Source organism: Homalodisca vitripennis, chromosome 2, assembly GCF_021130785.1.
Source record: "Homalodisca vitripennis isolate AUS2020 chromosome 2, UT_GWSS_2.1, whole genome shotgun sequence".
NCBI classification, from domain to species: domain Eukaryota; kingdom Metazoa; phylum Arthropoda; class Insecta; order Hemiptera; family Cicadellidae; genus Homalodisca; species Homalodisca vitripennis.
In genome coordinates, this window is record NC_060208.1 from 27,045,976 (window position 1) to 27,060,336 (window position 14,361).

A 14,361-nucleotide genomic window follows, 5' to 3' on the forward strand; every position below is an offset into this window, starting at 1 on the left:
AAAGAACTTGATTTATTTATATTTTTTCCCCATACTGTTATAGCTTTTAGCTGTGATGTAGTTTAAATGCAAAATATACATTTCAAAGTTCGTTTGAAACAAAGTGTACCAGTTAAAAAAGGATTTATCGCACAAATCACCATTTGCTCAACATCTGATTGACAGGACCACGTGATGACTAACATAAACAAGAATCTTAGAAAAGTACATTTATAAAGTAATAGGTTAAAGAAATATGAAATACATAGGCATTTCAGAAGCGATATATCACAGGACAATTCATTATAAGTGAAATAAAACCGTTCAGCTTTTATTATGTATTCAACACAATCCTCAACCATACTTAAACCTTGATGTTTTCATCTTTGACACATAATTATTGACAGATTGATTGCATCAGCATTTAAAATACTGTCATATCTTGTCAGTACCTATCGTAGTGTCATGTCAGTTGTTTAACATCATAATAGCATCAATGAATAAGAAGTAACTGGATCATCTTGGCCAGTGTATTCTATCATTTGTGATACCATTTTTTTATATAAAGTACTGTGTATAATAATGGTTGAGTTTTTGTTTTTCTGCACTAGTTTTAAAATTATTTGTTGTCTGTGTGGTATTAAGCGTTGTAAACTATGACAACTGCAGCTGTAAGATCCTTGCATTAAACAAAATAAGAAAATTAATTACTAGAGTTGAAAATAGTTTTTTATATCGACACAAATTGTTTATGACCTGTTTAGCTAAAATAGGACTTATTGTAAATTGTTTATTTATTGAGCAAGATCATCAATCTTGTGCATCTCTCTATGTTTATATCAGTAGTAAGGGTGAACTATATGAGAAAACTATTATATTAAATCATTACATTGAAATAAAAGATATTTTACAATTAAGATCATAATAGAATTGGTAAAGTGTAATCTTCAGATTTTAATCTACAATTTAGATTTAATTAGTTCATCAAACCCCCCTAAAATAAACATTTCTTAACCGCTATTTTAACAAAATATATGTGTCTTTACTTTTACCGGAAGTGAGTGAGCTAGCTAAAGTTTCTTACATTGAAAAGAAAAACAGGAAGAAGCAAAGGATTAACATGTACAGTTATAAAACAAAACACTAATTTGTAACTGTCACTTTCTAAATGCTATATTCTAAAACTATATCACATAATAGGGAATGTAGATTTGTATTTTATACAGACGGAAACTAGTCTGACTTTCTTCTACACTCACAATTCTTGATTGGATTTCAAATCATTTCTATACTCAGGTTCAAACTATATTTCCAGTTAGGCTTTACTAATGACAATAGCTATGTGTGATATTTAGTTCTTTCTTGAATACCATCTTTCATGTTCTACCATACACAGACTGATTTATTTAGGTTCGTAAAAAGAATTAGAAACTTTCCTAGATGGTAACCTTGAGTCAGAATACATCAAGCACTTTTAAGATTTATTACAATAGTTTATAACAAATTACAAGTATTATCACAATTACAAAGTACATGTAGATAGAGATCGTTCGTATTGTACATTTGTTTACTTCCAGCAGAAAACTACTAGCTGGAACTTGATGAGGAAAGGTTGTGTTCATGTACAATTCCTAGTTGCCTCCATGATTGCGTTTGTGTTGTTGGTTGCATATGAACACGATGAGCCACTGCAAGAACAACTGTCATCGTAACTGCCATTGCAACCGCAAGACTCTAAAACAAGATGTAAACTTTTAAAACAGCAGCTTTTTAAAAATTCAATATCCATCAAATAGACCTAGAACTCACCATTTTTGGGAATTATCACACCACTAGCGAGTTCTGTTAGTGGTCCAAGTTACTAACCCCTGTGAGACTATTAGATTTGGATTGTCTTTGACAGTTACAAAACACCCTTCTGTTTGAGTTTTTATCCTTCCATATACAGGTATACACGTTACTCACATAATCCAATTTTAGTCTGAGGTAAGAATCAAGTTTATACATACAAAAAGTTTCTTCTGCCAGTATGAAACTGTGGAAGATTAAATGGGTAAGTTTTGAAACTAAATTATTGCATTTTTTTAAAGTTCTCCCTGTTTTGAACAAAAGAGAAGGTTCTCTTGCATTCACTTTGCATATTGCTGCAGTAACAAGAAGTAAAGAAACTTGTACTTTAACTTACCTACAAGCAGTTGTGGATACTGGGCAGATAAGGGAGTGGAAACATTACCACCAGCTGTGGCTTTTAACCTGTAACAATTATAACTATTTACTATGTGAACAATACTCTTGAAGCTTGAGAAAGATAGAATGTAGACTGTTGGCAGTACAAGAATTAGGGTAAACAACAATTGTGGGGGTTAGTAACAATCGTGCATGTGTTTGAAAAAGCAAGATAAATAATGATATAAAATGACTTTTTCTCCTTTGTAATATCAGTGTATGTTAACCTTTTTCCAAAAATGAGAAGAATTACAAATCTACCTACTTCTTTTCATTATATATACTTCCATAATTATTATGGAAATAATTTAATTTAATCACTAAATGGAATAATTAATTATTCAGGAATACTGTGAGTGTATAGCACTTTTTTATTTAAAAATCCTTAAAAAAACTATAATCATGTACTGCTTAGTTTACAAATGAGATATACATCAAAATTCAAGGTGGTGTACTTTAATAAACAAGGTAGAAAGCACAATACCACGTGTCGTATAACAAATTTCTCTCATGTCACATGTAAAATTTTGATGTCCGTCTGTACAGACAAGCAGACAATGATTGATGATGAGCAGAAAAGACACTTTAACATTCTCATGGTAGACAAAAGAGAAATTTTGGAAGCCTACTGAGTGATAGACTTCAATGATGCTCAGCAAAATCTCATGGAGTGGCATGCATCGTTATCGAACTTGATGTTGACTATATAGAAATGAAGCGCCATGCAAAAATCTAAGTTTAGAAGTCAGTTCATTTCTAGATATAGAGTGGATAGACATATGGATAAGCAGACAGAAATGAGACTTTTTCAACCAACAATAAAACTTTGGAGATGTTACACCTCAACTCAGCTGATAAATATATCATATTTTATAAATTTAAATCATTTTTATTAATAAACTATTGCTACCATAAGTAGTCAACTTTTCGTCAATTTATTTAAGTGTTTATTCCCAGTTTCAAGTAAACGGAGTATTTCTCTCTGAATCATAACCGAATTTTGTTAAAGAAAAATATATTTGGTGACACAGTAAAAATGAGCAGTTATATTTCTATTTTCCAAGAACTCTGTGATCACAGTTAGCCTTTGTTTGTACGAGTATTTGGTACACAAGAGAAAACTCATCTGTAATGTAAAAAAATATGTAAAATAAGTAATAATTTCTACTTTTCTTAGTTTGCAACCTTTTATTAATACCTTAAAAATGAAAAATAACTTGAGTGCTGCCTAAAATTTAAAATTTTTGGCTACTCCAAAGGGTTACGTATGCCTAGGTTGTAAGCAGTTAATTCTTACCTCTAAAACTTTTAATTACCACCATTTTGAACTAGATTAAGATAGAGACCTCTAGTTTTCTTTTAACAGGACCTTCAAAATAATGGGTCATTCAATGAAATCTCCCGTTTGACTCATTTGAAATTTTTTTGAACGGAATAATTATGTCCAAAAAGTACTCCATAACTGAACAAAGATAAACAGAGCTTAGTTTTCTAGTGTGAGCCATTACAATATTAACAGGGGTCTCCAAACTTTTTATTAACCCTGTATATAAAATAGTATGAAAATTTAGGGACACAATGCAAATACCCAAAATAGGTTCTAGTAGTTGAATGGGCTGTCAGTAATGCCTCTGCCCATCATCATGGCTGTGATTTTCGGAACTGCTCTGTGCTGATGGTGACAAATGAAAAATATTCCTCAAGTAAGTACCTATCAGTAAATTTCAAAATTCTACTCTGAGTTTTCCTTTTGAAAAAACAAGAAGTAATGTGTATATGCTGTAATGAATAAACAGAAAAGGACCAGTTTGTTTGTTATGAGTGAACAAGGTATGCTATGTTATTAGTTTTGACCTATATACACATAATAGGTATAATAAACTTCTAACCAGTTCCAGTTACGTTTTACTACCTAGATTTTATAGAAAGCTTTTCATAACTGTGTCAGCGTTCAGACACCGCAATAAGCACATCAACAATAACAATAAAAACATTAACAATAAGCTGCTATTTTACTCCAACTTCTAGCACTGCCACTTTGTTTATTTTTAAAAATAATTATATACAGTTTATTAAGTAAGTTCCAACAATTTTTATGTTAAACAAATTGGGTGTTTTGTATATTACAATTTCTTTTTTAAAACCAACTTATTCGAGTTAAAACAGTAAATTCCTGGCATATTTTTGGTTTGTATTTCAGTAAAAGTGTATACACTCACTCTGAGTCTGGCTGTCTGTATGTTGGGGAACAGTTGCAGTAGATGTCTTGGGAGGTTCTTGTGCTCACAGGAACCTGCAAAGATCCAATACCATCAGCTGAATTTTAGAATAAATTCAGATGTATCGCATCTTATATAACTCTCACAGTATTTTACTTCATAAATTAATAAACAAAAGAGAGGAATTACCAAAATGAATAGAGTGAAACCATACTGTGTACCTTGAATTATAAAATGATAATTGAACTCACAGGGGGAGGAAGTTGTACGGGAGGAGGGAGGCGAGCTATGTCGAGATTAGCAGCACTGCTAGCAACTCTCACTGGGGCTACTGGAATGTTGGCTACACTGATGCTGCTAGCCCGTCTTTCTATCTGTAAAAGTAAAGAAAACTGAGGTTGAAACTGAAATAAAGCATAGTGTATAAGTAAAAACTAATCAAACCCTTTAATTTTAGAGTCTGACACTCTAAAATCTTGTGTTATGTTTTCACCACTATTATCTACATTTTATGCTTGACACCACATCTAAACATTACCAACACAATTAATTAAAAACCTATTTTTAAAATACATAACATTGAAATGGTAATCAAGCAGGTTCAAAACATTGAAAAACTGTTTGAGATCAGCAAAGGACATACTTCTACCACATATATCTGAAATATACAAAATGTCAGACAAATATGAGGTTCAGTCTAGAAGTTGAACAACTATTGATAAAGGCACTCAACATCTTCATGAGTTTGTAAACACATTAAGCACACAGAAGATCAGGATATAGAAAAATCAGCCACATTAGAATACAGTTACTCGACCAAATGGGGAATAAATAGAATTCAACAAAACAAAATCCATGTAAATATTCCAAAATCTTATCCAAGGATAATGAGGGGAATCTTAGAAATACCTTAATCAAGAAGGACAAGAACTTTCGAACAAGACAGCAGCATCAAACTATAAAAAAACTGGTAATCAACAATAAAAAAAACATATTGAAACTAATTGGTCACATTGATCACTAATTGGACGCATTGATAACTAATTGGTCACAATAAACGCTAATTGGACGTATTGATTGCCAATTTGACATATTAATCGCTAATTGGTCTTATTGACTGCTAATTTGTTATAATCATAGCTAATTGGCCATATTGATTGATAATTAATCTTATTAATCGCCAATTGGTTGTATTGATTGCTAATTGGTCGTATTGAATATTACTTGGTTTAACTTCATTCAATCACGATACAACTGTACCCTCTTCCACTTAATGTTTTAAGTGAATGTGCATTACTATCAGTTTCAGTTAAGATCTGTTGACTGAAGATAACTCTCCACAGAGAGGTCAGAATTTCTCAAAATGTTAATTTATTATGTTAGCAGTATTTCAAAGTATTATAAATTTAAGAAATTAGATGATAGCTGTGTTACCAGTCGCACAACTTTTCATCAACAAAAATAAAGGAAGAATAAAATTTGCATAAAGAAACTGAGGATGACACTAAGATATAAAACCTACCTGTGAAGTACTTCTTGCCAGGAATGGTGGCGGAGGTGGTACAAACATTCGAGACTTGGCCCCTAAAAATATAAAAACAGATTTGTACCATCTTGTAGTTGTGCCAATATAAAGGACTAGGATTGATGGTGTGGACGGAAAACTACATTTTTTAAATTCAAATCTAACTGCTAACACAATGTAGCTGTAGAGAGGGTTGATTCAATGTGAATGTAAAGTGTAGTTCCATTTCAACTTCCTCTTAGTGCAGCGTTTAGAATATGATGTGATGTAAGCCAAATTTGATGAGATGTCAATTTTGATGAGGACCCCTCGTTGCTGCGCCTATTGATGTAGGTCAAATTTGATGCGAGTGTAAATTTGATGAGAGTCCCAGGTTATAACACCAATTTGCTATGTGTCACTCCCACGTTGGTTACGATAATTTGCTGAAAGTCAGTTCTTTAGAATTATTCACTCACCATGTAGTTGTACGCGCCTTGTCACCAGTGGCACGTTGTTATATACCATGTTGTTCATCATAGTATCGGTCGCCATCTTGCCCAATGCTAGCTGTATTTCCTCGTATTACTCAAAAATTATTAGATTTGAATGTCTCTGGTGTTATCACCAGAGACAAGTCTGTGTGTATGTCAGGGTTCCAAAATATATTAAGTAATAATTACAAAATTTAACATCACTCCACACTTTTTGTAAAAGGGATATTTAAAGAAAGTCAAAGCAAGTGACCACGAGATTAGTTTATTAAATGTCACACTCTCAACAATATTATAAACTCACTCACCTTGCAGTGCTTTGATAATTTTAAAAGTCTAAACAATATCCCATCCTTGATTAAATTTCAATATACTATACAACAGATCATTACTTTCCCAGGAGAACTAACACAACCTCCTTGCTTCGAGTCTGATGGTAGAAGAACGAATCTCCGTATAATACGACGGATACTGATTCAAAACAACACTCATCACTTCTCTCGTTCAAATCAGCGTCTTCACGAATAAATTTAATTTAATTCTTTCTTACAATTGTCGAAATTTATCACGTTTACTATAATTAATCAATTTAAGTATTTCTATTTTCTTTTTATTAATTTTTCAAAGCTTTTTATTTAAATTTTTAGCAACATGTGATTTATGACGTCATAAATTTACAAGTCATTCATACCACAATTGGCTCTTCTGCGTAATTCTATTTAATGTTTTTGTAAAACACGAATTTTGGTTATGTTTACTTTATTTTAATTAATCAAATCTTTTCCCGTATAAAGTTCAATAAATGTCTTCGTTATTAAATAAATCTCAATTCCGACAACATGTGATTCACTGATGTCACAGTCTGCCGATTCATTGACGTCACAGTCTGCCAATTCCCCGCGAATATTCAAATGTCGTAATTTGACCTGTTACAGATGCTGTCACAAACTTGACTTCTGAAATCTGGAGTCAAAGGTGACAAAGAAGCTTAAAATGAACTCTTTACACTGTTCAGTGGCACCTAGACTACAAAATATGGTGTAGCCTAATCTAGATGAATAGGTATCATCATCGTCTCGTCAGGAATACAATTGAGTGCAAACTTGAACAGCACCAAAAACAAGTAGATATTTTGTTGTTACCGACATAAAAACTTAAAGTTTTTGTTTGTAAGTAATTTTTTCTATTTGTCTAAATGCAGATATAAACAAGCTATATTCTAATGTCATTCCTGTTATTGTAGCTTTACTGGTTTGTGGTTAACCATAGCTAAATCTTTGTATGAGTTTTAAGAATTTCTTGTTTATTAAATAGTGTTATGTTATTATTGGTATAAAACAAACATTTTATCAATATGACAACATCCAATGTTCAGACTATGTACTTTTATGAATACAGTTGTTTTCAATTCAATTCAATTCAACCCCTTCATGATTTTTGACATAATATTACGTTCATATCAATCGTGTAAAGTGTGTTACTGAAGTAATATTGTGTGTTATATTATTCCTGTTTTATTCTGTTGTCTGCCTTAATATTGTGCATTTTATTCTATTGTCTGTCATAATATTGTGCAAAAATGCATGTAACGCAAGTAGTTCTGGTGTTCTCCACTAGATGTCAGCTCTAACTTGGTCCTCTGTCATGAGTGTTTGCACCTTGGTGAGTTCGCTGTAGTTGCTCTGTGTTACCGCGTGTGTTGTTATTGCATGTCACCCATCGTGGAGTATTTTATAATTTTATTTCTAGTGTTTAATGTACCATGGCAATATCCGATGCACAAATAGATGATTGGCTTTGTTTAAGTGATGATGACACGAACACATTGTATATATTGTATTTTGTATATATTGTTAGTGAAATGGACAATATATACAAAATAACTAAAATTTGAAAAGTGACACTAAAAAGTATATATTTAAAGTCTAAAAACCTGTCTAATTGCAAACATTAAGTAAAACAACACAATAGTTTAAGGTACAAAAAAGTGATAAGGTTTTAACTTTTAAACTAAGGAATCAAACTTTTTGATCCAAGTGCAGTGTATTAAGGAATTTTTCTGCTTGAAACAGATTTGTTATGGTGCATCTGCTGATCCTATTTCCCACATCACTTTGGGAATGTTTGCAGTAGCACTAATCATGTACAACATGTAGAGATCTTAAATTTTGACCTACCATCATCTCTCAAATCATGACGTTTTCTCAATGAGAAATTTTATGGGAGGATCTACTCTTAAGAACTTCATGACATGTTGTTGAGGGATTTACGAGTGTTTCCTGATAAAACATGAAGTAATAATGATTCAACATGAATTGGAGTTAAAGAATTAATTACGAAAATATTGACAAAATCTTACCATTGCTAGGCATAGTGGTGCAGTGATTGGTGGTGGTCTTTTCTGTAGATCTCATCTGGGCCTCATTTTTCACAGGGTCTAGAGGTGGTCTCCCTCTTGTAGATGCCAAATTGCCCTTAGAATCCTGTGATAGGAATAAATTTTTTAACATAGATTACTTTGTTATTTCTTTTTTTATGATTTGAGACTGAGTGTAACTTTAGTACAGACTGATAAATCTTTTCCTTGTGCACTAGCTGATGCCTATGATCAATCAATCAATCAATCAATCAATTCATTTATTGCCAAAAACATAACATGCATAGGCATTCGTCAAGAAAATTATAATATCCTAACTTAAAGTATAGACTACTGACAGATCAAACACAACAAGACCAAATCAATATAACAGGAGTGATCTACAACTTATTATCCTCAACGTATTCCCGGACACTGTAATATTCTCTCGAAATAAGAAATTTTTTCAGACGATTTTGAAATTCCCTATCGTCCACAACAATTTTCAAGCAGGATGGCAAAGAGTTAAAAAGGCGGATGCAGGAGTAAAGACTTTGTTTTTCAAAAAAAGATGTTTTATGGCAGGGTAGGATTAGGTTGTTTCTTTTTCTTAAGGAGTAATTATGGGCTGGATTAACGTTGACTGAAAAAAGGTGGGGATACTTTTTGTAAAAAGAAAGACACTGAAGGATATAAATGGATGGGAACGTAAGGATATTATTACTGCGAAAGTAACCTCTTACAAGACTGGGAACGACTCAACTTGAAAAATAATCCGTATAGCTCTTTTCTGGAGACGAAAAAACATATTGAGTTTTCTTACTCTCGTATCCCCATATAGAGACTCCATAGCAAAGGTAAGGATAAAAACAGCCATAGTAAGTAAGCAAAAGAATTTCCTCATAGCAAAACAGGATAGTCTATACATCAAAAATATGCAGCTGCTTAGTTTTTTCGTGACTTTATCAATGTGACTAAAAAAGTTTAGCTGATCATCCAAAACAATTCCAAGATAATTAACATTCAAAGAAGGACACATTTCTGGACTCTCCAATCATAATGTTTTGAGATTCAATCAACGTTTTAGCAGACTTTCTAATTCCAAAATCAAGAAAATTGGTTTTAGATGTATTTACAAACAGAGAGTTTTCACCCAACCACTGCAGCAAAATTACTGGCCTGAACAAAGGTTTGGATTTCAAGCTCGGCTCGATTGCAACCAGAGATGACCAAAAGAGGTGGTATCATCAGCAAACAAAAAACAACTTGGAACCTTTCACGCTTCGATGGATGTCATTTATGAATAGTAAAAATAATAAAAGGACCAAGTACGGAGCCTTGGGGAAACTCCAGTGCGTACTTCTCGCCTCCTCAGAAAATTGTTTTCTTCAGCACCCTGTATCATCAATAAAAGGAATTTCAACAATCTGTCTACGGTTCAGGAGATAAGAAGCAATCCAATCAAAAGCTTTCCCTCTAATACCCAAGTTTTTCAAGTTTTCTGAGCAACAACCCGTGATCCACAACGTCGAAAGCCTTCGTAAGATCCATAAAAATAGGCCAAAACACATGATTCCTGTTATCCAATGAGTTTGATACCTCAGTTAAAAGACTAAAAAATTGCATTGACTGTAGACAACCCCCTCACGAAAGCCATATTGATGGTCATGTAAAATTCCATTGACAGACAGGTAATTGGAAAAGTCTGGTCAGCACAAGCCTTTCAAGAACTTTTGAAAATGTAGAAAGGATCGAAATGGGGGCGGTTAATTGCTAAGTTCATTTGGACTTCCTTTTTTCTTAAATATAGGTTTTACAATTGAGAGCTTCAAGTGTGATGGGAACTTCCCAGATTCAAATGACGAGTTCGCAATCTGTGCAAGAGGATCAGCCAATATATCTATACAGCTCAACAAAATCCTGGATGAAACTCCATCAAATCCTGCTGAATTGCTTGTTTTCAAGGACTTTACGATTGAGATGATTTCATTCTTATCAGTTGGAGCAAAAAATATAGAGGAAACTCATACTTGATGAAGACAATGATCTAGGAGGAACAAATGAAGAATTACCCTCAGAATCTCTCAAACTCTGGCTTATTTCTGCAAAATGGATGTTGAATTTCTCTGAAATCATCCTAGGATTGTTCATCAGATCGCCATTCTCGTCATTAAGCGTAATATGTGTGAAGGCATTAGCTTTCTTATCAGGAATGAGATCCTTAACCACATTCCAAGCAGCTCGCTGTTTATTCTGAGCCCCGCTGATGTAGGTCAATATTTTTTTCGCTTTGGCGGAATGGATGCGATTCCTAAACTCCTTCTTGGTTTGAATAAAAGAAACTCTCAAAGGATGAGAAGAGTCAAGATGCTTAGACAGCGAGTAGAGAAACAAAAGGCGATTATGAAGTTTTTTTAGATCTTCATCCAAAGGAATCCTCATCTGAGTGCCCCATGTACCGAACTTAGTCTTTTTTGTAGGAAAAACACAATCAATATAAAATGACAAAATTGCAAGAAATGAGTCAAACATTTCATCAACATCAGCGGCTCCAAAAAGCTCATGCCATGATTCACCCTCCAGAAGACTCCTCAAGACCCGAATGCAGTCCGGGGGTGAAGCACCGCTTGAATGTAAATTTAATAATATTGTGGGTTGAAGGAACAAATGAGGCAATGTTCTCCAATTTGCGCATGATGATCGGAAATTCCAGTAATTAGAACCTGAGGTGAAAACATATTCTTTGGAATATTGCTAAATATGTTGTCAATGAGTGAACTGGAACCATTAAATTCTCGAGTGAAAGTGTCTATTGTGCTCACCAAGCCGAACGAATTCATCAGATCGATAAAAATTTTAGATGACTGACTAATGGTGGAAAAATCTATATTGAAAATCACCAGACAAAACAATCCATCTGTCAAGATGGATACAGGTTTCCAAGCAATGCTGAATCGATAGAAAAAAATCATTTATTTCAGAAATGCTCTGATTAGGTGGTCTATAGACACATATAAAAATAATACTATTTGCTTCAGACTCAACTCTAACACCACACAACTCACAAACACCCTCAATCGAGAAACTCAGACATATCAATTTCATAAAACTTAAGTAGTTCCTTAACTAAAATACAAACGCCTCCTCTTTTTAGATAGAACGACAGTACCCCCCGAAGCAATACAGTAGCCAGGCATGCTGAAAGAGTCTAGGTCCGCTTTATTAAAAAAATGCTCAGAGATACAAAGCAAATCTGGGAAGTACAGATCAAGTAAAACTTCAATTTGAGGCATTTTTTGCCTTGGCACCCTGCACATTCCTGATGGATAACTCGGAGACTTCGTAATAGAGGCCTGCCCACCAAAGAACAATTACCATTCACTAAAACACTATCCACTCTCGGCAAACAGCCCTCAAAAAAACAGTCTTTCTTAGGAGGATAGGTGTCTTTCGGCACTGTATCCGACATAACTGGGAGTGATTCGGACATATAGTTATATGAGAGATCTCGGTTAATTAAGACAGGAATAGGAGAGGTTTGGGAGCTACAATCAACAGGCATCATGTTAAAAAGGAGACTAGCTATCCTCCTCTTCCCTGAAATGTTAAGATGGGAGGCCAAAATTTGGTGTAAAGTTGAGGCTTGAATACTGAGCTGAGTGACAGGAAATGGGCATGAACAAACTGTGAAACGATTTGAAAAATTTTCATATTAATCTTAGAAATCAAACTATTTAGTCAGGCCTATCCCGTCTATTAAGGAAGGCCAACCACAATCACGTTTGTGTTGCTTAGTCGATGTTAATAATCTGGTAAATGAGTTCAATAAATCTTCAATACTACAGTGTCCAGAGTTTACATCATTGGTCCCACCAAAAATTATCAAATAATCATTTTTACATAAATCACTAGATACATCATCTATATCATGTACAACATGATCCAACTTAGCACCAGGTCTGACAAAAGAAAGTACATCAGAACCACTATTACATTTTTCTTGTAACAAGTTACTTAGCAGTTTACCATGACTGTCAGTTAACAACCTAATTTTCCTTCTTGGACGTCTTACAGAAACAGAAGGAGAGACATTTTCCTCATCGCAATATTCTGGGTGTTAAGCTTAACACTTCCGTACTGATTACATTTGTTCTATCAGCACATTTGTTTGACCTAGAAAGTCTTGTGTCTCCTAAGGTGACTAGGAGAGTTGTGCAATCTTATTGGACTACCAAAATCTCCACTTACTCTTGGAGGTACCCCTACCACCTCACAAGGAGGTTCAGATTCGTCAAGGGAAGAGAGGATGGAGTAAGGATTATTGTGCTCAAAAGAGACATCAAGAGAGGTACTGGGGTGAATTTTACTGGAAGTTTGGACAGTTACCCAACCTAACTCATCTGACTGCTCCCCTCCAGCCTCCAGGGAAGCTGGTTTAAGCTGTACTTTCATGAGATCAGGTTGATCAGTTGGCGACACCATCAAGCTACTTGAAGAACAAACCTCACTTAAATCAGAATTTACATGTAATATCACATCAGTGTACCAATCAAGAAACGGTATCTGCAACATCTTATTACAGTAAGCTTCATTAACCAATTTAGTATACATCAAGACATTCAAGCCACACTCTCATAGTTGTTGTTTTGTTTTGCACAATCCACTCAACAAGAGTAAGTCCAGCATTCAGTCTCTCGATCAAAATGTTCGCACTTAAGAGATTGTGTTTGCCAAGCGAATCAAAATGGAATGCCTGCTTTACAAACAAGTCTACGAATAGTAAACTCCAGTGATCACCAGAATCACTTTTAATTTTATCAAGGTTATTGCCTACACAAAAAAACGCATATTTAGAGTTATAAAATGATAATTCCTCTAGAATTGGCAAAACATCACCAGAATCACCCAACTTAACAAATTGCGTAACAGATGGACGAAAAAGAGAGTTTCCGAATCTTTACTCGTCTGTTTGTCAGCAAAGGATTCGAAATAGGAATCAATAATTTTATCTTCTAGCCACCTACTGTTATGCCAAGATTTTTCCTCTGCATCTCGCAACTGAGCTGCCAATTTACTATGAACAGATATTAATTCGACATTTTGCCTCTGATGCCGCTCAATTTGATTTTCAAGATTCGAGATAAAACTCTCCTTCTCAGATAGTAACCTTTGTACAGTATTACTTTGGCTTTCCATTAAACTAATTTCATCCTTAAGTTTACTAATTCTAGATTTCAGGCAACTATTTTCATGAGCTAAAGAGTCTTTTTCTTCTTTAACTACATCCTGTGCCGTTTTCGAGTCATTGAAGTCCGAGATTCTTCGAGTTTTTTCATCCTGATATTTGGACTCAAGTTGGGCTGTCTCACGCTGGCAGGTGTCCAGCAATGTTTGGAGGCTGGAGCCTCGAGTCACGGCATCACTCAGAGAAAGTTATCAACCGTGCAACAGTTGATTCCAAATCGTCCAGTTCAATCTCAGGGTAATTAACTTTTAGTTTATTTAAAAAACCATGCATAGATCAGTAACCAAAGTCTCAGATACATCATCAAGATTCAAAGTGTCTTTAAGAATTTCATCAAT

General features: G+C 34.1%; 1 protein-coding gene across 1 annotated transcript in view; it reads right to left on the reverse strand.

Moving 5' to 3' along the window:
• Nucleotides 1-1,448: 1,448 nt before the first annotated feature.
• The window catches only part of LOC124353722 (roundabout homolog 1-like), a 194,360-nt gene continuing 181,447 nt past the window's right edge, over nt 1,449-14,361 (reverse strand). The window contains exons 14-19 of the mRNA XM_046803694.1: nt 8,782-8,905; nt 5,947-6,008; nt 4,676-4,798; nt 4,425-4,498; nt 2,165-2,232; nt 1,449-1,713 (exon numbers count right to left, since the gene is read on the reverse strand). Of these exons, the coding sequence (XP_046659650.1) occupies nt 1,598-1,713; nt 2,165-2,232; nt 4,425-4,498; nt 4,676-4,798; nt 5,947-6,008; nt 8,782-8,905 (567 nt within the window). The 3' untranslated portion in view covers nt 1,449-1,597. The remainder of the gene's footprint in view (nt 1,714-2,164; nt 2,233-4,424; nt 4,499-4,675; nt 4,799-5,946; nt 6,009-8,781; nt 8,906-14,361) is intronic.